The 21343-nt window shown below is 66.8% G+C and overlaps 1 protein-coding gene across 1 annotated transcript; it reads right to left on the bottom strand.

Moving 5' to 3' along the window:
* Positions 1-1715: 1715 nt before the first annotated feature.
* On the bottom strand, positions 1716-20339 carry MUC6 (mucin 6, oligomeric mucus/gel-forming; the record flags this gene model as incomplete). Its single annotated transcript, XM_084907011.1, is given in 28 exon segments — positions 1716-2006; positions 3957-4082; positions 4344-4539; positions 8598-8825; positions 9877-9931; positions 10382-10822; positions 10968-11124; positions 11191-11430; positions 11510-11695; positions 12071-12181; positions 12277-12418; positions 12649-12800; positions 13164-13358; positions 13361-14002; positions 14104-14198; positions 14274-14435; positions 14602-14739; positions 14813-14882; positions 14969-15073; positions 15183-15321; positions 15451-15571; positions 15781-16044; positions 16152-16359; positions 16451-16560; positions 16626-16716; positions 17079-17551; positions 17712-17774; positions 20285-20339. Coding segments are annotated over 28 exon segments (5256 nt in total).
* Positions 20340-21343: the final 1004 nt, after the last annotated feature.

Consider the following 21343-nt stretch of genomic DNA (forward strand, 5'->3'; position numbering starts at 1 on the left):
GAGATGGGGTCGGGAAGGTGGTGGTGGTGCGTAATGATATCCCTGATGGCGGACCTGTAATGTGGGAGGTGGTGGACACGGAACCAGTAGGGGCGGAGTGAGAAGTGAGGGGAGTGTGTGGGCCGCTGGGTGTGGCCGTGGCAGTGTGTGGCCCCGCGCTCCCGGTGCCTCCACCGGTGGTCTTGGGGAACATGGAGGTGCGTGGAGGGGATGTGGTCCCAGAGTGGGCGGGTGCGGATGGGTGTGACAGCAGGGAGGTGGTGGTCTTGGCTGTGCCGGCAGAGTGAGGGGCTTGGGTGGTCCCTCTTGTGGCCGTGGCCAACGGCGGTGTGGAAGGTGAGAGCACTGTGCCCGTGGCAGGGCCGTGTGTCGATGATGGAGAGGATCCTGTAGGCCTTGCGGTAGAGATGTAAGGAGAGTGAGTGTGTGATTGTGTTGGGGTGACCACTCTGTTAGAAGTGGGAGTGACAGAGGAGGTGGCAGAGCTGGGGACCTGGGTGGATTGAGTGGTGTTGGATGGAGATGGGGTCGGGAAGGTGGTGGTGGTGCGTAATGATATCCCTGATGGCGGACCTGTAATGTGGGAGGTGGTGGACACGGAACCAGTGGGGGCGGAGTGAGAAGTCAGGGGAGTGTGTGGACTGCTGGGTGTGGCCGTGACAGTGTGTGTCCCCGGGCCCCCGGTGCCTCCACCGGTGGTCTTGGGGAACATGGTGGTGCGTGGAGGGGATGTGGTCCCAGAGAGGGCAGGTGCGGATGGGTGTGACAGCAGGGAGGTGGTGGTCTTGGCTGTGCCGGCAGAGTGAGGGGCTTGGGTGGTCCCTCTTGTGGCCGTGGCCCACGGCGGTGTGGAGGGTGAGAGCACTGTGCCCGTGGCAAGGCCGTGTGTCGATGATGGAGAGGAGCCTGTTGGCCTTGGGGTAGAGATGTAAGGAGAGTGGGTGTGTGGTTGTGTTGGGGTGACCACTCTGTTAGAAGTAGGAGTGACAGAGGAGGTGGCTGAGCTGGGGACCTGGGTGGATTGAGTGGTGTTGGATGGAGATGGGGTCGGGAAGGTGGTGGTGGTGCGTAATGATATCCCTGATGGCGGACCTGTAATGTGGGAGGTGGTGGACACGGAACCAGTAGGGGCGGAGTGAGAAGTGAGGGGAGTGTGTGGGCCGCTGGGTGTGGCCGTGGCAGTGTGTGGCCCCGCGCTCCCGGTGCCTCCACCGGTGGTCTTGGGGAACATGGAGGTGCGTGGAGGGGATGTGGTCCCAGAGTGGGCGGGTGCGGATGGGTGTGACAGCAGGGAGGTGGTGGTCTTGGCTGTGCCGGCAGAGTGAGGGGCTTGGGTGGTCCCTCTTGTGGCCGTGGCCAACGGCGGTATGGAGGATGAGAGCACTGTGCCCGTGGCAGGGCCGTGTGTCGATGATGGAGAGGATCCTGTTGGCCTTGCGGTAGAGATGTAAGGAGAGTGAGTGTGTGATTGTGTTGGGGTGACCACTCTGTTAGAAGTGGGAGTGACAAAGGAGGTGGCAGAGCTGGGGACCTGGGTGGATTGAGTGGTGTTGGATGGAGATGGGGTCGGGAAGGTGGTGGTGGTGCGTAATGATATCCCTGATGGCGGACCTGTAATGTGGGAGGTGGAGGCCACGGAACCAGTGGGGGCAGAGTGAGAAGTAAGGGGAGTGTGTGAGCCGTTGGATGTGGCCGTGGCTGCGTGTGTCCCCGGGCTAACGGTGCCTCCACCGGTGGTCTTGGGGAACATGGAGGTGCTTGGAGGGGATGTGGTCCCAGAGTGAGCAGGTGCGGATGGGTGTGACAGCAGGGAGGTGGTGGTCTTGGCTGTGCCGGCAGAGTGAGGGGCTTGGGTGGTCCCTCTTGTGGCCGTGGCCAACGGCGGTGTGGAAGGTGAGAGCACTGTGCCCGTGGCAGGGCCGTGTGTCGATGATGGAGAGGATCCTGTAGGCCTTGCGGTAGAGATGTAAGGAGAGTGAGTGTGTGATTGTGTTGGGGTGACCACTCTGTTAGAAGTGGGAGTGACAGAGGAGGTGGCAGAGCTGGGGACCTGGGTGGATTGAGTGGTGTTGGATGGAGATGGGGTTGGGAAGGTGGTGGTGGTGCGTAATGATATCCCTGATGGCGGACCTGTAATGTGGGAGGTGGTGGACACGGAACCAGTGGGGGCGGAGTGAGAAGTCAGGGGAGTGTGTGGACTGCTGGGTGTGGCCGTGACAGTGTGTGTCCCCGGGCCCCCGGTGCCTCCACCGGTGGTCTTGGGGAACATGGTGGTGCGTGGAGGGGATGTGGTCCCAGAGAGGGCAGGTGCGGATGGGTGTGACAGCAGGGAGGTGGTGGTCTTGGCTGTGCCGGCAGAGTGAGGGGCTTGGGTGGTCCCTCTTGTGGCCGTGGCCCACGGCGGTGTGGAGGGTGAGAGCACTGTGCCCGTGGCAAGGCCGTGTGTCGATGATGGAGAGGAGCCTGTTGGCCTTGGGGTAGAGATGTAAGGAGAGTGGGTGTGTGGTTGTGTTGGGGTGACCACTCTGTTAGAAGTAGGAGTGACAGAGGAGGTGGCTGAGCTGGGGACCTGGGTGGATTGAGTGGTGTTGGATGGAGATGGGGTCGGGAAGGTGGTGGTGGTGCGTAATGATATCCCTGATGGCGGACCTGTAATGTGGGAGGTGGTGGACACGGAACCAGTAGGGGCGGAGTGAGAAGTGAGGGGAGTGTGTGGGCCGCTGGGTGTGGCCGTGGCAGTGTGTGGCCCCGCGCTCCCGGTGCCTCCACCGGTGGTCTTGGGGAACATGGAGGTGCGTGGAGGGGATGTGGTCCCAGAGTGGGCGGGTGCGGATGGGTGTGACAGCAGGGAGGTGGTGGTCTTGGCTGTGCCGGCAGAGTGAGGGGCTTGGGTGGTCCCTCTTGTGGCCGTGGCCAACGGCGGTGTGGAAGGTGAGAGCACTGTGCCCGTGGCAGGGCCATGTGTCGATGATGGAGAGGAGCCTGTTGGCCTTGGGGTAGAGATGTAAGGAGAGTGGGTGTGTGGTTGTGTTGGGGTGACCACTCTGTTAGAAGTAGGAGTGACAGAGGAGGTGGCTGAGCTGGGGACCTGGGTGGATTGAGTGGTGTTGGATGGAGATGGGGTCGGAAAGGTGGTGGTGGTGCGTAATGATATCCCTGATGGCGGACCTGTAATGTGGGAGGTGGAGGCCACGGAACCAGTGGGGGCAGAGTGAGAAGTGAGGGGAGTGTGTGAGCCGTTGGGTGTGGCCGTGGCTGTGTGTGTCCCCGGGCTAACGGTGCCTCCACCGGTGGTCTTGGGGAACATGGAGGTGCGTGGAGGGGATGTGGTCCCAGAGTGGGCGGGTGCGGATGGGTGTGACAGCAGGGAGGTGGTGGTCTTGGCTGTGCCGGCAGAGTGAGGGGCTTGGGTGGTCCCTCTTGTGGCCGTGGCCCACGGCGGTGTGGAGGGTGAGAGCACTGTGCCCGTGGCAAGGCCGTGTGTCGATGATGGAGAGGAGCCTGTTGGCCTTGGGGTAGAGATGTAAGGAGAGTGGGTGTGTGGTTGTGTTGGGGTGACCACTCTGTTAGAAGTAGGAGTGACAGAGGAGGTGGCTGAGCTGGGGACCTGGGTGGATTGAGTGGTGTTGGATGGAGATGGGGTCGGGAAGGTGGTGGTGGTGCGTAATGATATCCCTGATGGCGGACCTGTAATGTGGGAGGTGGTGGACACGGAACCAGTAGGGGCGGAGTGAGAAGTGAGGGGAGTGTGTGGGCCGCTGGGTGTGGCCGTGGCAGTGTGTGGCCCCGCGCTCCCGGTGCCTCCACCGGTGGTCTTGGGGAACATGGAGGTGCGTGGAGGGGATGTGGTCCCAGAGTGGGCGGGTGCGGATGGGTGTGACAGCAGGGAGGTGGTGGTCTTGGCTGTGCCGGCAGAGTGAGGGGCTTGGGTGGTCCCTCTTGTGGCCGTGGCCAACGGCGGTGTGGAAGGTGAGAGCACTGTGCCCGTGGCAGGGCCATGTGTCGATGATGGAGAGGATCCTGTAGGCCTTGCGGTAGAGATGTAAGGAGAGTGGGTGTGTGGTTGTGTTGGGGTGACCACTCTGTTAGAAGTGGGAGTGACAGAGGAGGTGGCAGAGCTGGGGACCTGGGTGGATTGAGTGGTGTTGGATGGAGATGGGGTCGGAAAGGTGGTGGTGGTGCGTAATGATATCCCTGATGGCGGACCTGTAATGTGGGAGGTGGAGGCCACGGAACCAGTGGGGGCAGAGTGAGAAGTAAGGGGAGTGTGTGAGCCGTTGGATGTGGCCGTGGCTGCGTGTGTCCCCGGGCTAACGGTGCCTCCACCGGTGGTCTTGGGGAACCTGGAGGTGCTTGGAGGGGATGTGGTCCCAGAGTGAGCAGGTGCGGATGGGTGTGACAGCAGGGAGGTGGTGGTCTTGGCTGTGCCGGCAGAGTGAGGGGCTTGGGTGGTCCCTCTTGTGGCCGTGGCCAACGGCGGTGTGGAAGGTGAGAGCACTGTGCCCGTGGCAGGGCCGTGTGTCGATGATGGAGAGGATCCTGTAGGCCTTGCGGTAGAGATGTAAGGAGAGTGAGTGTGTGATTGTGTTGGGGTGACCACTCTGTTAGAAGTGGGAGTGACAGAGGAGGTGCCAGAGCTGGGGACCTGGGTGGATTGAGTGGTGTTGGATGGAGATGGGGTCGGGAAGCTGGTGGTGGTGCGTAATGATATCCCTGATGGCGGACCTGTAATGTGGGAGGTGGAGGCCACGGAACCAGTGGGGGCAGAGTGAGAAGTGAGGGGAGTGTGTGAGCCGTTGGGTGTGGCCGTGGCTGTGTGTGTCCCCGGGCTAACGGTGCCTCCACCGGTGGTCTTGGGGAACATGGAGGTGCTTGGAGGGGATGTGGTCCCAGAGTGGGCAGGTGCGGATGGGTGTGACAGCAGGGAGGTGGTGGTCTTGGCTGTGCCGGCAGAGTGAGGGGCTTGGGTGGTCCCTCTTGTGGCCGTGGCCAACGGCGGTGTGGAAGGTGAGAGCACTGTGCCCGTGGCAGGGCCATGTGTCGATGATGGAGAGGATCCTGTAGGCCTTGCGGTAGAGATGTAAGGAGAGTGGGTGTGTGGTTGTGTTGGGGTGACCACTCTGTTAGAAGTGGGAGTGACAGAGGAGGTGGCAGAGCTGGGGACCTGGGTGGATTGAGTGGTGTTGGATGGAGATGGGGTCGGGAAGGTGGTGGTGGTGCGTAATGATATCCCTGATGGCGGACCTGTAATGTGGGAGGTGGTGGACACGGAACCAGTGGGGGCGGAGTTAGAAGTCAGGGGAGTGTGTGGACTGCTGGGTGTGGCCGTGGCAGTGTGTGGCCCCGGGCCCCCGGTGCCTCCACCGGTGGTCTTGGGGAACATGGAGGTGCGTGGAGGGGATGTGGTCCCAGAGTGGGCAGGTGCGGATGGGTGTGACAGCAGGGAGGTGGTGGTCTTGGCTGTGCCGGCAGAGTGAGGGGCTTGGGTGGTCCCTCTTGTGGCCGTGGCCCACGTCGGTGTGGAGGGTGAGAGCACTGTGCCCGTGGCAAGGCCGTGTGTCGATGATGGAGAGGAGCCTGTTGGCCTTGCGGTAGAGATGTAAGCAGAGTGGGTGTGTGGTTGTGTTGGGGTGACCACTCTGTTAGAAGTAGGAGTGACAGAGGAGGTGGCTGAGCTGGGGACCTGGGTGGATTGACTGGTGTTGGATGGAGATGGGGTCGGGAAGGTGGTGGTGGTGCGTAATGATATCCCTGATGGCGGACCTGTAATGTGGGAGGTGGAGGCCACGGAACCAGTGAGGGCAGAGTGAGAAGTGAGGGGAGTGTGTGAGCCGTTGGGTGTGGCCGTGGCTGTGTGTGCCCCCGGGCCCCCGGTGCCTTCACCGGTGGTCTTGGGGAACATGGAGGTGCTTGGAGGGGATGTGGTCCCAGAGTGGGCAGGTGCGGATGGGTGTGACAGCAGGGAGGTGGTGGTCTTGGCTGTGCCGGCAGAGTGAGGGGCTTGGGTGGTCCCTCTTGTGGCCGTGGCCAACGGCGGTGTGGAAGGTGAGAGCACTGTGCCCGTGGCAGGGCCATGTGTCGATGATGGAGAGGATCCTGTTGGCCTTGCAGTAGAGATGTAAGGAGAGTGGGTGTGTGGTTGTGTTGGGGTGACCACTCTGTTAGAAGTGGGAGTGACAGAGGAGGTGGCAGAGCTGGGGACCTGGGTGGATTGAGTGGTGTTGGATGGAGATGGGGTTGGGAAGGTGGTGGTGGTGCGTAATGATATCCCTGATGGCGGACCTGTAATGTGGGAGGTGGTGGACACGGAACCAGTGGGGGCGGAGTGAGAAGTCAGGGGAGTGTGTGAGCCGTTGGGTGTGGCCGTGGCTGTGTGTGTCCCCGCGCTCCCGGTGCCTCCACCGGTGGTCTTGGGGAACATGGAGGTGCTTGGAGGGGATGTGGTCCCAGAGTGAGCAGGTGCGGATGGGTGTGACAGCAGGGAGGTGGTGGTCTTGGCTGTGCCGGCAGAGTGAGGGGCTTGGGTGGTCGCTCTTGTGGCCGTGGCCCACGGCGGTGTGGAAGGTGAGTTAACTGTGCCCGTGGCAGGGCCGTGTGTCGATGATGGAGAGGAGCCTGTTGGCCTTGCGGTAGAGATGTAAGGAGAGTGAGTGTGTGATTGTGTTGGGGTGACCACTCTGTGAGAAGTGGGAGTGACTGAGGAGGTGGCAGAGCTGGGGACCTGGGTGGATTGAGTGGTGTTGGATGGAGATGGGGTCGGGAAGCTGGTGGTGGTGCGTAATGATATCCCTGATGGCGGACCTGTAATGTGGGAGGTGGAGGCCACGGAACCAGTGGGGGCAGAGTGAGAAGTGAGGGGAGTGTGTGAGCCGTTGGGTGTGGCCGTGGCTGTGTGTGTCCCCGGGCTAACGGTGCCTCCACCGGTGGTCTTGGGGAACATGGAGGTGCTTGGAGGGGATGTGGTCCCAGAGTGGGCAGGTGCGGATGGGTGTGACAGCAGGGAGGTGGTGGTCTTGGCTGTGCCGGCAGAGTGAGGGGCTTGGTTGGTCCCTCTTGTGGCCGTGGCCAACGGCGGTGTGGAAGGTGAGAGCACTGTGCCCGTGGCAGGGCCATGTGTCGATGATGGAGAGGATCCTGTAGGCCTTGCGGTAGAGATGTAAGGAGAGTGGGTGTGTGGTTGTGTTGGGGTGACCACTCTGTTAGAAGTGGGAGTGACAGAGGAGGTGGCAGAGCTGGGGACCTGGGTGGATTGAGTGGTGTTGGATGGAGATGGGGTTGGGAAGGTGGTGGTGGTGCGTAATGATATCCCTGATGGCGGACCTGTAATGTGGGAGGTGGTGGACACGGAACCAGTGGGGGCGGAGTGAGAAGTCAGGGGAGTGTGTGAGCCGTTGGGTGTGGCCGTGGCTGTGTGTGTCCCCGCGCTCCCGGTGCCTCCACCGGTGGTCTTGGGGAACATGGAGGTGCTTGGAGGGGATGTGGTCCCAGAGTGAGCAGGTGCGGATGGGTGTGACAGCAGGGAGGTGGTGGTCTTGGCTGTGCCGGCAGAGTGAGGGGCTTGGGTGGTCGCTCTTGTGGCCGTGGCCCACGGCGGTGTGGAAGGTGAGTTAACTGTGCCCGTGGCAGGGCCGTGTGTCGATGATGGAGAGGAGCCTGTTGGCCTTGCGGTAGAGATGTAAGGAGAGTGAGTGTGTGATTGTGTTGGGGTGACCACTCTGTGAGAAGTGGGAGTGACTGAGGAGGTGGCAGAGCTGGGGACCTGGGTGGATTGAGTGGTGTTGGATGGAGATGGGGTCGGGAAGGTGGTGGTGGTGCGTAATGATATCCCTGATGGCGGACCTGTAATGTGGGCGGTGGTGGACACGGAACCAGTGGGGGCGGAGTGAGAAGTGAGGGGAGTGTGTGGCCCGGTGGGTGTGGCCCAGGTTGACCTGGTCTCTGGCCTTGTGTGTCCTGTGCTGTGGCTGGAGGTGCTCCCTGGTGATCCTATGGTGGTTCCTTCGGGTTGGTGCGGTGTTGAGTGGCCTGTGGAAAGTGTGACGCATTAATTGGTAGTTGTGTCATCAGTGCCCGGGATGTGGTCTGCCACCTGCTGCTGCTGATTCTCTCCCGCCAGGCTTCCCCTGCACCTAGCGGTCCCTTGTTTTCCTGGCTCTGCTCTTTGGTTCCAGCCTTTGTGTTCCTCTTTAGGCCTCTCTCTTCCCCCCTCACTCAGCGTGGCTGTGATGGGCTTCCAGTACTGATGGGCTCCTTCCTTTGGGGATCTTTCTGGAATTTTGATGTGTGGCCCTGATTTCAGACCTGTTCACTGCCCTCTAGACCTCATGCCTCCCCAGGGCCCTGTCCTCACCTGGCGTGGGGTCAGCCGTGGTGGGCAGGTGTGTCGGCACTGTGGCAGGGAGAGTTGCAGAGAGCACGTGGTTAGCTGTAGGCTCAGGCTGGTGCTGGGCTGGCTGCCCTGCAGCCCCCCTATTTGTTGGAGGCGTTCTCTCCAGGGCTCTGTGGCCTGCTTGTAAATGCGGCTCCGCAGTCCGTACTGGGCTCCGGAGCCCCTGTGCTGTCTCCCCACTGTGGGGACCTGTGTGGGGTAGCCTTACCTTGGGGGGACCCTGTGGCGAGTCCTGGCGTGGTTGGCATTGGCCAGGCCGCCGTGGTGTGCACTGTGGACCGCGCTGTGGATTGCGTGGCTGTGCTGAGCAGGGAAGTGGTGGGTTGTGTAGTCGCTCGAGTCACAGTAGGTCCCGTGGCTGTTGACCTGGGAGTGGCTGTGGGAGCTGGCCCTGACGTGGCTCGTGTGGTGATGGCCGAGGTCGTTCGAGGTGACTCTGCAGGGAACAGGGCCCAGCACATCCCACTGGACCATCTGCCCTCCCCTTTCCCTGCCCTCTGTGCCCCAGGAGCCTGGCCAGGGGTCGCACTGAGCCCCCTCGAGGAGGGCGTGTGCTTCCCCCTGGCCGACACTCACGTCCTTCCTCAGCCAACCTTGACTCGGGGCCTCAGTGCTTTTGCAGTGGCCACAGGCTCACTGGGCCGCTGGCTGGTCCCTCACCTGCCCTTCCTAGCAGGACCCTGACATGTCCCCTCAGCGTCCCTGGGCTGGCACGGGGCTGCTGTGTGGGCTCATGGGGGGTTGGCCTGTGCTCCCTGGGGGGCTGGCCTGTGCTCCCTGCGCCCGCTGGTCCCACATGCTTCTCAGTGACAGTGCCAGGCAGCTACGATCCGCCCGCCCACCCCCCACCGCAGCTTGTCCTTCAGCCCCGCCTCCTGTGCCGAGCATCTGCTGCCCTCCCGCACCCCAGGGAGCGTGTCAGGTCGTCACGGGTCCCCGCCCCCCCGGGCCTCACCTCCCGAGGAGACGGTGGGTTCTGGCTGCGTGGTCGGGGCTGTCCCTGTCTGTGCGGAGGAGGGGGCCGTGGAGCTGAGGGGCCCCGTGGTTCCCGGGGTGGCTGTGACGTTGGGGGTGGCCGAGGTAGGCCTGGCTTCTGTGGAGGGCGAGCCTGAGTGAGGCAGAAGGGCTGTGACTGTGGGCACAAGCTTGGGAGCAGCCCCCTCTCTTGGCTGCTGAGCCATGCAGCCCCGCCCCCAGGTGGGCCGGACAGGAGGCACAGGGTGGGAAGGCCTGTGCCCCGCTGAGGGCGGCATCCATCCCTTTGGCCTGGCTGTGACCGTGGCCGTCCAGCCGAGCCATGCTTTCCATGCCCTCCCCTCTGCTGTCCTGGTCAGCGCCGCTTGTCCCCGCCATGTGGGGCAGCCCAGGACAGCCCAGGTGCACCCCAGCCTTGCCCACATGCCAGCCAGCGGCTGCAGGGATGGGCACAGGCTGGGCTGACGGTACCCAGGGACCAGCCCGGGGAGAGCGCTGCTTCACCTTGGCACCTAGTGAGTGCGCAATCACCTGTGGTGGGCGGCGTCTGCGTGGTGGGCAGCAGCACTGCAAGAGGAAGCGAGGTCAGTGCTGCGCCACGTGCCGCCCCTCCCGGTCCCCCCTCCATGGGTGTCCCTAGGCAGGTCCCTGCTTCTCAGTCCTCCCCCAACCCCCAGGTCTTCTCTTCTCCCAGCACCACTGCCGAACCGTGGTGATGCCTAGCAGCCAGGGCGCTGTCCAGCACCCACCTGTGGTAGCTCCAGGCCAGCTGCCACCCACAGTAGGCTGGCAGAGCCCGGGTCTGCGTTGCCCTGCAGCTGGGGGCTGGGTGTGGGTTTGTCAGCATTTGGGGAGGGAAGCCTGATGGTTTTCCCTTGGTGTTTCCTGTCTGGGGCGTGGGGGTCCCAGCACCTCAGGGGCACAGCTGGGGAGCAGGGTGCTGGAGAAGTGGCCAGAGGTTTGTGCAGGGGTCTGCTGTGGGGGCTGGGTGGGCTTGGGGGCTGGGCCTGAGCTTACTGCACTGCACGCACGTCCCCTTGTCCTGGTCGAAGTACTCATCCTGGGAGCAGTTGTAGCAGCCTAGGGGCGGGGCCGAGAGAGGCAGCCTCAGCCGGAGCCCCTCTTCAGGAGGCGTGGTTCCTGCCCTCTGTCCCCAGCCACTCCTGGCCTCTCCACCCAGCCGCAGAGGCAGGTACCCCCTTGTCCCCGTCCCCAGCCACCCTGCACTGTGCCTGTCCCCGTTCCCCGGCTCCAGGCCGGGCCCTCGTCCACCATCCTGTCGTCTGGCCAACCTCGCCCTCTCCTCGCCCATACCTTCCATGTTGGTGTATGGAAGGCTCTGCAGCTGCTGGGGGCAGAGGCACGGCTGGTAGTGCCACGTGCAGTTGGCCTCCTGGGCGTACTGGTACTGGCCGTCGTCCGCCCGCGTGTGGGAGTTGTAGAAGTCGCAGTAGATGGCTGGGAGGATGGGTGGCTGTCAGGCGGCCGTGAGCCCCCCGCACGGGCCTGGGAGGCTCGGGGTCCCTCCGCGGGGCACAGCCTGCTGCCTCCCCGGGAGAGGTGCTGGGGCCCCGGCGGCCCCGGCGGGGCACAGGGTACTCACGGCAGAAGTCGGGGCCCCTCCAGTCCACGCACACGCCCTTGTCCAGGCAGGCCTTGGCGTAGGCGGCCACGGCGTCGCAGAGGCACTCACAGTTCCCACTCATGTCGCACCCACAGGTGTCGCGCACGCAGGCCTCGTAGTAGGGCTGGCGGTACACCTGCGGGAGCGGCCCTCAGTGTCTGCTGTCCACCCGCCCGCCCAGCCTGCCCCGCGCGCAGCTCACCTGGCCGTGGCAGGCGGCGAAGGTCTGGCTGTTGATGATGCTGCACTTGCGCTCGGCCCAGGCTTGGTGGAAGGCGTTGAGGCTGCAGGGGTCCACCGAGAGCCTGGCGTCTCCGCACAGCGGGCTCTCCTTCCACGAGTTCACAAACTCCAGCTCGCTGGACACCACGTACTTGCTGCGCGTCTCAAAGTCGTCCTTCATGTTCCCGTTGAAGTTGCCACACAAGCCGCACAGGGGGTCCTGCGGGGGCTGGTGTAAGGCGGGCAGAGGGCGGCGGGTGCTGCCCCGCCCCGGCGACCTGGGCAGTGGCGCGTGGTACCTGCGAGGCTCGCGAGATCTTGAGGGAGACGGCCATGTGCTTGTTCCAGTTAACGGTCAGGTTGTAGCTGCTGCCGATGGTGACGTCCACTATCAGGTACAGGGAGTCAGCCTTGACCCGGAAGTGCACCTGGGGGTCTGTCCCGCTGACCGTGTAGTTCCCGTCCGCCAGCACGATGGACAAGCCCTGTGGGGCAGGGCTGTTACCAGGCTGCCAGCCCCAAGCCTGGGCGGCTGCTGAGTGCCACCAGCTCTGCTCCCACCCGTGCACCCCTGCACGGTGCCGTTAGGGACACGGCTGGATGGCGCCTGCTGAGGGCCAGGTCTGGGCTGGGGCCTGTCCTCTCGAGCCTGCCTTCGGCGAGAGGTTCCAGAACGTCATGGACACTGAGCCGAGGACTGAGCCAGGCTTCTGGGAGACTCCCCACCCCACGTCCAGCAGCAGGACCCTGCTGCCCGCTGTGTGGACGAGGAAGCAGGGGCAGCAAGCGCTGGTGGCACAGAGCGGCCCAAACCTGGCGCTGCGTGGCTGCCTTGAGGGGACACCCACCAGCCAACTCACCCCTATGGACATCCTGATGGCCCGGGAGCAGGTGACCCCCAATTTCCCACACACAACGTTCTCCGTCAGGATCTTGAAGGTGGGCTGGGAGTCATTGGTGCCGCAGCCATCCTGTGGGGAGGGAGCACTGAGGAGGAGCCACCAGGAGCCCGAGTCCTCACAGGGCCTCCTCATGGCTCCGTGGCCCCTCCCCTCCAGGGCCTCACCGTGGCCAGGATGTACTCGCAGCTGCCCTCGAACAGGAAGCGCTGCCCGTCGAAGGTGACCACGTGGCCCTCGCCATAGAGCGTGCAGGTGGACGAGCAGTGGGCACTCTGCTGGCACGTCCACTTCCCACTTGAGCAGGTGCTGCCGGGAGCAGGGAGTGTGGGTTCTGAGAGACCCGGCCGCGCCCACCCTGCAGGCTGCTGACTTCCCAGCCCCACGGACCTGCAGACAGCCTGTGCTGGGCCTGCAGGGGGCTGACTTCCCAGCCCCACGGACCTGCAGACAGCCTGTGCTGGGCCTGCAGGGGGCTGACTTCCCAGCCCCACGGACCTGCAGACAGCCTGTGCTGGGCCTGCAGGGGGCTGGCTTACCAGGCCTTACAGTCGGTGTTTAGCTCGGCGCCCCGGGGGTAGGAGACCCCCCCAAACTCGCACGGGCACTCCTCGGGGGGCACGCACTGCCCACTGGCGTTCTCGTAGAGCCCCTCAGCACAGACGCAGCCGGGCTCGCACTTGATGGGCATCTGCAGGGTGGAGGTCAATAGCCCCTGGGAGGGTGACCCTGTGGACACTCTGCCCCTGCACTCCTCCCAGACCCCTCCTGCAGCACCTGTGGGGCCTTCCTCCCTCCCTCAGGAAAGGTTCCTCCATGCCTCAGGCTGGCCTATTGTACCCCCTCTCCTTCCCCAAGTTGGGGGCCCCAGCCCACCTCCCTCAGGGAACCCCCCAGACTGAGCACACTGCCCTCCAGCTGCAGGGCCTCCCAGCCCCACTGGCCACGCCTCCATGGACAGGGTTGGGGGCAGAGCCCCTCCTGAGGATTCTGGGCTTCCGCCCATGGCCCAGGGCGGCTGGGGGAGACCTGTCCTCGCCCTCCCCCGCCTTACACAAGGGATGCCCGTAGCCAGCATCTGGCATGTGGGCGCACAGGCCGCCCCAAACTTGTTCCTTGAGGATTGGCTGCAGGATTGGTACGTCTTGGAGGCCGAGCAGGATGCTGCAGGGAAGCGGGAAGGGGGAAGGCCTGGTGAGGCGGGCTCAGCGGCGGCCAGGTCCCCGCGCGGTCCAGGTCGCTGCCCCGCTGCGCTACGTACCCAGGAGCGTCGGCGGCCGCCCAGGGCAGCTCAGCCGCCCGTTGGAACAGTAGCTGCAAGAGAGGCCGTGTGAGCGGGTGGCCGGCCCGGGGCGCGGCTGCGGGGGCGGGGCTGCCCCCCGGGACCCTCACGCACCAGATGTTGCCCTCGACAACAGTGGACTGGCCGGCCAGGATGAGCTTGTTGTCGTCCAGGAGGCAGGGGCACTGGGCCTTGGGCACACACTCGGCCCTGTGGTTGAGGTAGGTGCCCTCGGGGCAGTTGCAGCCTTCCATGGGCACTGCGCTGGGGTGGCACTCGGTGGCGTGGTCGGACAGGGAGAGGCAGGTGTGGCCGCAGGCCCGGCTGTCGTAGCTGTAGGTCTGGTTGCCCGTGCAGGGGATGGCTGCGGGGAGTCCGGCGTCAGGATGGCTGGGCAGAGCTCGGCCCAACCCGGTCACAGCCCCACCCTCCGCAGGACCCCCGGCTCCCGCCGCCCCTGCCGCCTGGCAGCACGCACTGCAGTTGTCGACGCTGCTCCTCCAGCCCCTGAGCAGGACGCCCTTGGAGGCGCAGGCGTGGGCGTAGTCCCCCAGCGCGGAGCAGATGTGCAGGAAGGTCTCCTCGTAGTTGCAGGCCTGGTACACGCACCTCTGCGGGCAGACAGCCGCGTAGGTGCCCGCCCGCCATCCACACCCTGTCCCCGATGTGCCCCACCCCGCAGCCCTCCTGGCCACGTGCAAGCCCCGCCTACCCTGTAGAAGGGCTTGGGGTTCACCGCGGCGTGGCACCTCTCGAAGACCGTGCCCTTATCCACCAGCACCGCACAGTGGGTCTCCGCGCACACCTCTGCGGGGACAGGCCCGTGAGCCCCGCGCCCCAGCCTGGTTCCCGCCCGCCCCAGCCCTCGGCGGCGGCACTCACTGTTGAGCTGGCTCATGGAGCAGGGGTCGGTCTCGCGCTGCATGGCGGCCGGGCAGTTCCCTGCCCGCCAGGAGTCCACAAACAGCGTGGCCGTGCCCTCGGGGATGCCCGTGCTGGTCATGAAGTCGTCTGTCGTGTCCCCGTTGAAGTTGCCGCAGAGCCCTGAGCCAGGCAGGCGGTGAGGGTGGGCGTCCCGCACCCCAGTCCGGTCCCGCGGCCCCTAACCGTGCCCCGGGCAGGAGGCCAGCACTGGCCGCACCCCTGGGGGATGGTCCAGGCCTGGGGGGCCCCTTCATGTCCCGGGAGGGCAGGCCGGGCGGGCACTCACCCCGGGTCTGGCCTCTGAACTGCGGCCCCACGGTGATGTAGGCCTGGAACGTGGGCTGCAGCTGCACCACCAGGTCCAGCCCGAAGGTGGTGGCCATCTGCAGGTGGGTGGACGTCTGCCTGAAGACCGTGATGTTGCCTGCGGGACAGAGGCTCAGCAGGCGGCGGCACTGGGCTCCGCCCCCGGGGTGCAGGCAGGGGCTGCGACCTACCGGTCTTGTATGGCAGCGCCTTGGCGTCTTCGTTGGCGACCACCTCGTCCTGGGTAATCAGGATCTTGTCCTGGAGGGAGGGCGCTGAGTCACGGGGGGCCGGGACCCTGGCCTCGGGCTGGGCGGGCGCAGTGGCGGCAGACGGGGCGGCCTTACCTGGCTGTTCATGTAGATGAGGGCGACCAAGGAGGTCTCCGAATGCGAGTACCCAGACTTGTCGTAGGCGGCCAAGAGGGAGCCCCCGTCTGGGAGCTGGGGGCTCTAGGGAGGACAGGAAGCACGGGGGTCGGGGGGCTGGTGGGGACCCCTCCTGGCGGGACCCCTTGTGAGGCCCCCACCCCGTGGGGCCCCCTCGTGGCGGGCCTCCCACCTGGAGGAGGATGTAGGTGCAGGTGCCGTGGAATCGGTAGGGCCTGGCGTCGAACGTGGTCACAAAGGAGCCGCCTTCCAGGGCGCAGGGCTGGGGGCAGGGCCGCTCTTCGCACTTCCAGCTCCCCATGGTGCACTGGCTGGGGCGGGAGGGGGCCCAGTGTGGTGGGGGCGCCCCAGGGTGTTCTGGGCCAGCAGAGCTGGCTGCCTCGGGTGGAGGCTGCCCCTGACCCCTGAGCCCCCACGTCCCCCCATGCCCCTGTCCTCACCAGGAGCGGCAGGCGTCGGCAGTGACCGCCCCGGGGGCGTAGGCCACACCGCTGAGCGTGCAGGGGCACTGGGCGACGGGCACGCAGGTGAGGTTTTTGGAAACGTCATCGAGAACCAGACCTGCAGGCAGGAGCTTCCTGGGGCTGTGTGTGGAGGCCCCTCCCCTCCTGGGGCCTCCCGGCCTGTGCCCCAGGAGGGCTTGTCCCCCTGCACACCCCCAGTCCCGTGCGGGCTGCACGCTCAGCCTTCTGCCCCCGCGTGCCGACAGGCCCCCGCCCAGGGCCCACCTCCTCCCAGTGGCCGCCTGGGCCCGCCCCCCACGGGGATACCCCTCCCTGCCCCGTGGGGTAGCCCCTGTGGCCGTGAGCACTTAAGGGGCGGCAGGGGTCGTGGTCCCAGGGAGCGCTGTGGGGCCACATGCTGGGTGGGCGGGGGCTCGTCGGGAGGGTCCGAGGGGAGAGGCGCGCCACCTTCCGGGCAGAAGCAGCCGAAGGTGCAGGAGTGGGCGCAGCTGTGCTGTGGGTGGGAGCAGGTCTTGACGCAGGCCTCGCCGCACTCCTGGTACACCTGGTTGGCCGGGCACTGGCCCAGCGCTGTGTGCACATGGGCCTGGTGAGCAGGCGGGGCGCCCTGGGCCCGCCCCCCAGCCCCGCCCCCCGGGCCTCCTGTCCCCGGCCCTCCCGCAGCCTCCAGGACTCACAGCAGAGGCCGGGCCTCCGCCAGCGGCTGACGGGCTGGCCGGCGAGGCTGCAGTGGCGCGAGTACGCGGAGAGCGTGGCGCAGGCGCAGCTCTGCCGGCCTGGCTCGGCACACGCGGCCAGGTCGGCCTGGCAGCTCTGCACGAAGGGCTCCTTGGGCACGTCGCACTCGGGGGCCACCAGGGCCAGCAGCTGGGCGCAGGTCCGGGCCTGGGCGGAGGGCCGTGGGTCACGGGGAGCAGCTGCGCCCCCCACCCCGTGCTTTCACCTGGAAGGCTGCGCGGGCCCCGCCCTGACATACGTGCTCTGCCTGCGGGGCCCGGGGGCCGGGGATGGCCTCGTGGACACAGATCTCGTTGGGGTCGTCCAGCTTCTGGAGGGCGGCGTACTTGTGGGGCTCCAGATGCGTGCCTGCGGGGGCGGCGCAGGGTCAGCACCCGGGCTGGGCGCAGGGGGCCCCGCCCGCCCCCACGTACCGTCCTCGCTCAGAAACTCGTTGGTCTTCTCGCCGTCAAAGTTCCCGCAGAGCCCGCACATCCCGCCCTTGTGCCTGTCCTCCACCAGGACCTGTGGGTGAGGGCGGGGTCGGACACGGGGTGAGCCGGGAGGGCGGGGAGGGCGGGGCTCCGGGGCCGGGCACCCCTGGCCCAGATGCAGAGCCCGCCGATGCCTCACCCAACAGGTTGTGACCGCCCTCCCTCCCGGGACCTCTTTGCTTGCTGGATGGTCCTCACTTCCAAATGGGGAAACTGAGCCTCCAGCAAAGCCCAGGCCCATGCGGGCTCCTGACTGGTGTCGGCCGAGCTGAGAGCTGGGGGACGGTCAGGGCCCCGCTCCGGGGCAGCCCCCAGCCCGGCCCACCAGCATCTGCACAGGTGCAGCCCCTACTGGGTCCTCACCGTGAGCTGGGCCCCAGGGCCCCACAGCACCACCAGCTCCAGCTCCAGCTGCTTGGCCACCAGCCGCACGCTCTGACCGAAGGGAGTGATCTGCAGCCCGTTGCTGGTGTAGGGTAGGCTGACGGCTCTGCAGGGGGAGCGGTCAGCGGCTGCCCTCCACCCTGGCCATTCCCTCGGCCCTGTAACCACCCGGCCCCGGCCCTGGTCCCCGACCAACCCCACGTCCTTGATGGAGATGGCTCCCTGCTGCACTGTGACCACCGAGGCCCCCAGCTCCACGATGATGCGGGAGATGTTCCCGCCCGGCTCTCGCCGCAGCTGGACGCTGAAGGTGGGGGAGGAGGCGTCCTTGCAGAGGGCCGCGAAGACGTAGTTGCAGGTCCCCTCGAAGTCATACACGTGGCCGTCGAAGGTGGAGAAGTGGCCGGACCCCCACGTGGAGCACCAGGCCCGGCCGGCCGCTGTGGAGGGATCCGTGGGTCTCGGGGTTCTGGGTCCCCATGCTCAAGACCTCCCAAGTTTCAGGCCCTCCGAGCCTCAAGGGAGAGCCAGCTGCTGCCGGCAGCCCCGCCCCCCAGGGCCCCCAGCACAAGCTGGGCTCCCAGGCCCCTGTGGCTGGATGTCCCCGTGGAAAGTCCAGACCACGGCCCCTGTGGTCCTCACCTGGCTGTGGGGAGTCCTTCAGCCCCTGGGGTCCCACGTGGGCAAAGGAGGTGTCATCCAGACCTGTGTGGACAGGGCCCATGTCAGTGCCCCAGGGCACAGCCTGCCCGGGAACTCAGCCTGGATGAGAGCAGGCCCAGGGCTGGGCAGCCACAGCGCTGGCACCAGGCCTGAGCCCATCGCTGGGCCCTCCATGCCCGTCTCCCGTTCGGAGCTCACTCCTGCGCTTGCTCACTTGCTCACCAGTTCCGCCCCTGCGCGCAGCGAGCACCTGCTATGGGCTTCCCCTGCTGGGTGCAGGAGACACAGCGGCACACGGTCCCTGCTCCCGAGGCCTCCACACGCACACACGCACATGCACATGCACATGCACACACACGGGCACGGGCAGTGAGCAGGGCCGGAGGGCTGGGAGGATGGGAGATCCCTGGAGAGCTTCCTGTGGCCGAGGGCTAGGCCTCAGGGTGGGTGGGTCCTCCACCCTGGACACTAGCCCCTCTGGTGCCCTCTGGCCCTGGGGCATCTGCTGGTCTGCCTACCAGGCTCCCATCACTGCACCCGGAGGCGCCAGGTCCTCAGGTCGGCAGGAGGGCCCGAGTGAGGGCAGAGCCTGTGGGCCCGCTGGCTCTGGGCAGGTCTGGGTGGCCGGACTCCTGGGCTTCTGCCCTGACCTCATTGGAGGGGGTGGGGAGGCGAGGGGGCGCCCTGAGCTCAGAGGGGCAGGGGAGAGTGGGGAGGAGCTCGGCCAGGGGGCTCTGTGGGATGGGATCCCTCTCTGCTGTACCCGTTTCCCCTCAGCCCTCCCGGTCTCCCGCTGGAGTCCCCCTGGCTCTGCAGGCCCTCAGGGAGGCTGGGGCCCGAGAAGGGGCAGAGTTGCCCTGACCCGCCAGCCCCAGACGTTCCTGGGCCTGAGGTGACTGGGGCCAGAGAAGTGCCTGTGACGTGGGTCACAGTGACCGCGGGGCAGGAAGGTGACGGTGCTCAGGGCAGCCGAGCGGGACCTCCCCTCCCCGCGGCCCGCCCCTGCCCCTGCCCCTGCCCCCGCTCCTGCCTGCCCCCCCAACCCCATCGCCACGCTGGTCCCTGTCCACAGTGCGTCTCGGGGCGATGCCTGCCCCATGGCCGTGGGGTCCCGGCTGCGGTGGGAGGCACAGAGGCCAGTGGGGCAGTGACCCTGGGGCGGCCCTGCCTTGAGGTTGCGATTAGGAGGGTTGGCGTCTCAGCTCACGTCTCAGGCCCCCCTGGTGCTGCCGCCTCCAGCCCCGCCACATCCTGCCCATCACTGGCTGGGCCTCGGGCTCTGCCTTGGCCGTCCCCCACCCCACTGTGGCCGCAGGGGCTCCTTTGAAGATGCTCAGGAGGCCGGCCGTGCTTCCCACCACGGTCAGGGCAGGCACTGACCCCTGGCCCGGAGCCGCGGAGCTGCGGGGCCGGCCTGGCCCCTCAGCCCGGCCCGGCCCGGCCATGCGGTGCGAGCACTCGCCGTCCTGCACGCTTGGCGGCCCCCCGCCCCTGCCTGACCTCTCTCGGCACTGACCCGGCTGGGGCCTTTCCCAGCCCCCAGGCCCCGGCTTCGGACCTCCTGCCCCCGGTCTAGAGGGCAGGACCTGCCTCCATCCTGCCCAGGCCAGCGGGCAGGTGGTGCTGAGGCCCAGATCTGCCCCGCCCTCTGCTGCTCACACAGCCTGGACCCCTTGCCAGACCCACAGCCCCCCGCCCCCCGCCCAGGGCTCCAGGGCTCCTTCCTCCTCCCCCAGGTTCTGGGTCCAGGTCCGGGCCCCAAGGAGGTGGGCTCAGCGGGGCGGGGTCCTGAGGGCTCAGAGCAGCCCTTACAGGAAAGGTGGTACCTGGAGGGGAAGGGCTTAGGGGAGGGAGTGGGGCGGCCCAGGGGACCTACTGGGTTGGTGTCTGCAGCCACCCCTGCGCCCACTTCCTGCTCCCCCGAGGCTGGGGGGGCATGGGGCCACCAGGGAGGGGCCTGCGGGCACAGGGCTGAGCAGAGGGGAGGGAGCTCTGGGCCCAGCCACCTGGGCTCCGTGGGCAGAGGAGCACGGGCCTGGAGCTGGTTGGGGAGGAGGGCTGGGGCATGAGCGGTGCCAGTGGGCAGAAGGGCCGGGCATGAGAGGGTAAGGAGAGGGCAGGGGACCTGCCCCCGGGGGGATGGTGGGGCGGTGGGCTCATGGCGGCCACGTGAGGGGGAGATGGGGAACTGAGGCCCATTGCTCGCAGCCAGGACCCACGGAGCTGGGCCCCCACTGGATGTGGTGGCCCCAGTGCCCACGGGCCTGCGTCACTGTGGCTGCCCCTGGGGACCTGTGCCCTCTCAGGACCTGTGAGGGGGGGCCTGAGCCCTGTCCACCCAGCCCGGGCTTCGGAGAACACTGCCCGTCCTCTCTGGCACCCTCTGACCCTTGCTGGCTGGGGTGACCCCGGCCTTGGCCAGAGCAAGGAGGGGGCTCGCACCCACATCCTGGTGGCCAGCCGGCTTCTGGCCGAGTCCGGAGGCGCGAGGCCGGGAGACTCCAGGCCCGGGGCAGACGTCGGCCGTGCCCCCATCCCCGGCGCCCACTCACCGGCGCCGAGCAGGGCTCCCCCGCACCACAGCAGCAGCAGCCGAGGGCCCAGCATGGTGGTGGAGCAGCGGTCTCCGCAGGACCCGGCCTCCCGCCACTGACGCCAGGCAGACTCGCTGCTCCTGTGCTCCGAGTAGCGGCCCCGACGCCTTATAAAGGGCCTGCCCCGCCGGGCGCCTCGCCCCACCTCCAGTGCGGCCAAACAGGATCTCGGGCGCAGCTTTATCAGGCCCCGGGCCTCTCGGAAGATTCTGGTGCGGGCAGCGGCCCGTTATCGCGCACTTCCGCGCGGGGGCTGGCACGCGTCCCGCTGGCTCCAGGCGGGGATTGCCAGGGGCGGGTCTGAGGGACGGTTCCGGGGGGCCCGTCCGGGTGGCCCCGTCAGCCGCAGCCCAGGAGCACAGCTCGGGGGTCTGTTCCACTCTCACCTGGACCCCAGCATCCCCAAAGGCACCCCATGCTGGGCTGCAGCCCCCACCCGGGAAAGGACCGCCTGTGGGAGGACGGCCTCTGGGTCACGGGTCCTGGGTGCGAGGCCATCATGGTGGGCGGCGGCCCGGGGCTCAGGACAGGACCTGGAGGTCCTGGAGCTGACGCCACAGGCTGTGCCCCGTCCCTCCTCTGCCCGCCTCCGGCCTCAGGGCCTGGGAGGCACAGGGGGACATGCTGCATCCCAGGGCCCCTTCTGCTTCCTGCCCCCACAGCTCTGGGGCAGGGGAGGGGCAGGAGGCCTGGGCTGCCCACCTGGGGGTGCTTGTGGGGATGTGCCCGCCTTGGGGTGCAGCTCCCACAGGCCCTGGGGGAGGGCGTGGCTCCTGGGCAGGCATCTCGGGGCGCAGGGGCAGCGGGGCCGGTGGGCCTGGCCCATGGGCGGGACGTAGGCCTGGGCCATGACGGGTCCTGGGTGAAGGTCATGGTCAGGTGAGTGAGGGCCAGGGACGTGGTGTTTTGGATTCTCCAAGTTGGGGAGCTCTCCAGGCAGCTGGCCCTGAGCGGACCCCATATTAGACTCGGGGTGTGGCTCGGAGCTTCCTCTTTCCTGAGGGGCATCTGGCCCCT

This window comes from Pipistrellus hanaki (assembly GCF_964339955.1).
Source record: "Pipistrellus hanaki genome assembly, contig: scaffold_39, whole genome shotgun sequence".
Classification (NCBI taxonomy): Eukaryota; Metazoa; Chordata; class Mammalia; order Chiroptera; family Vespertilionidae; genus Pipistrellus; species Pipistrellus hanaki.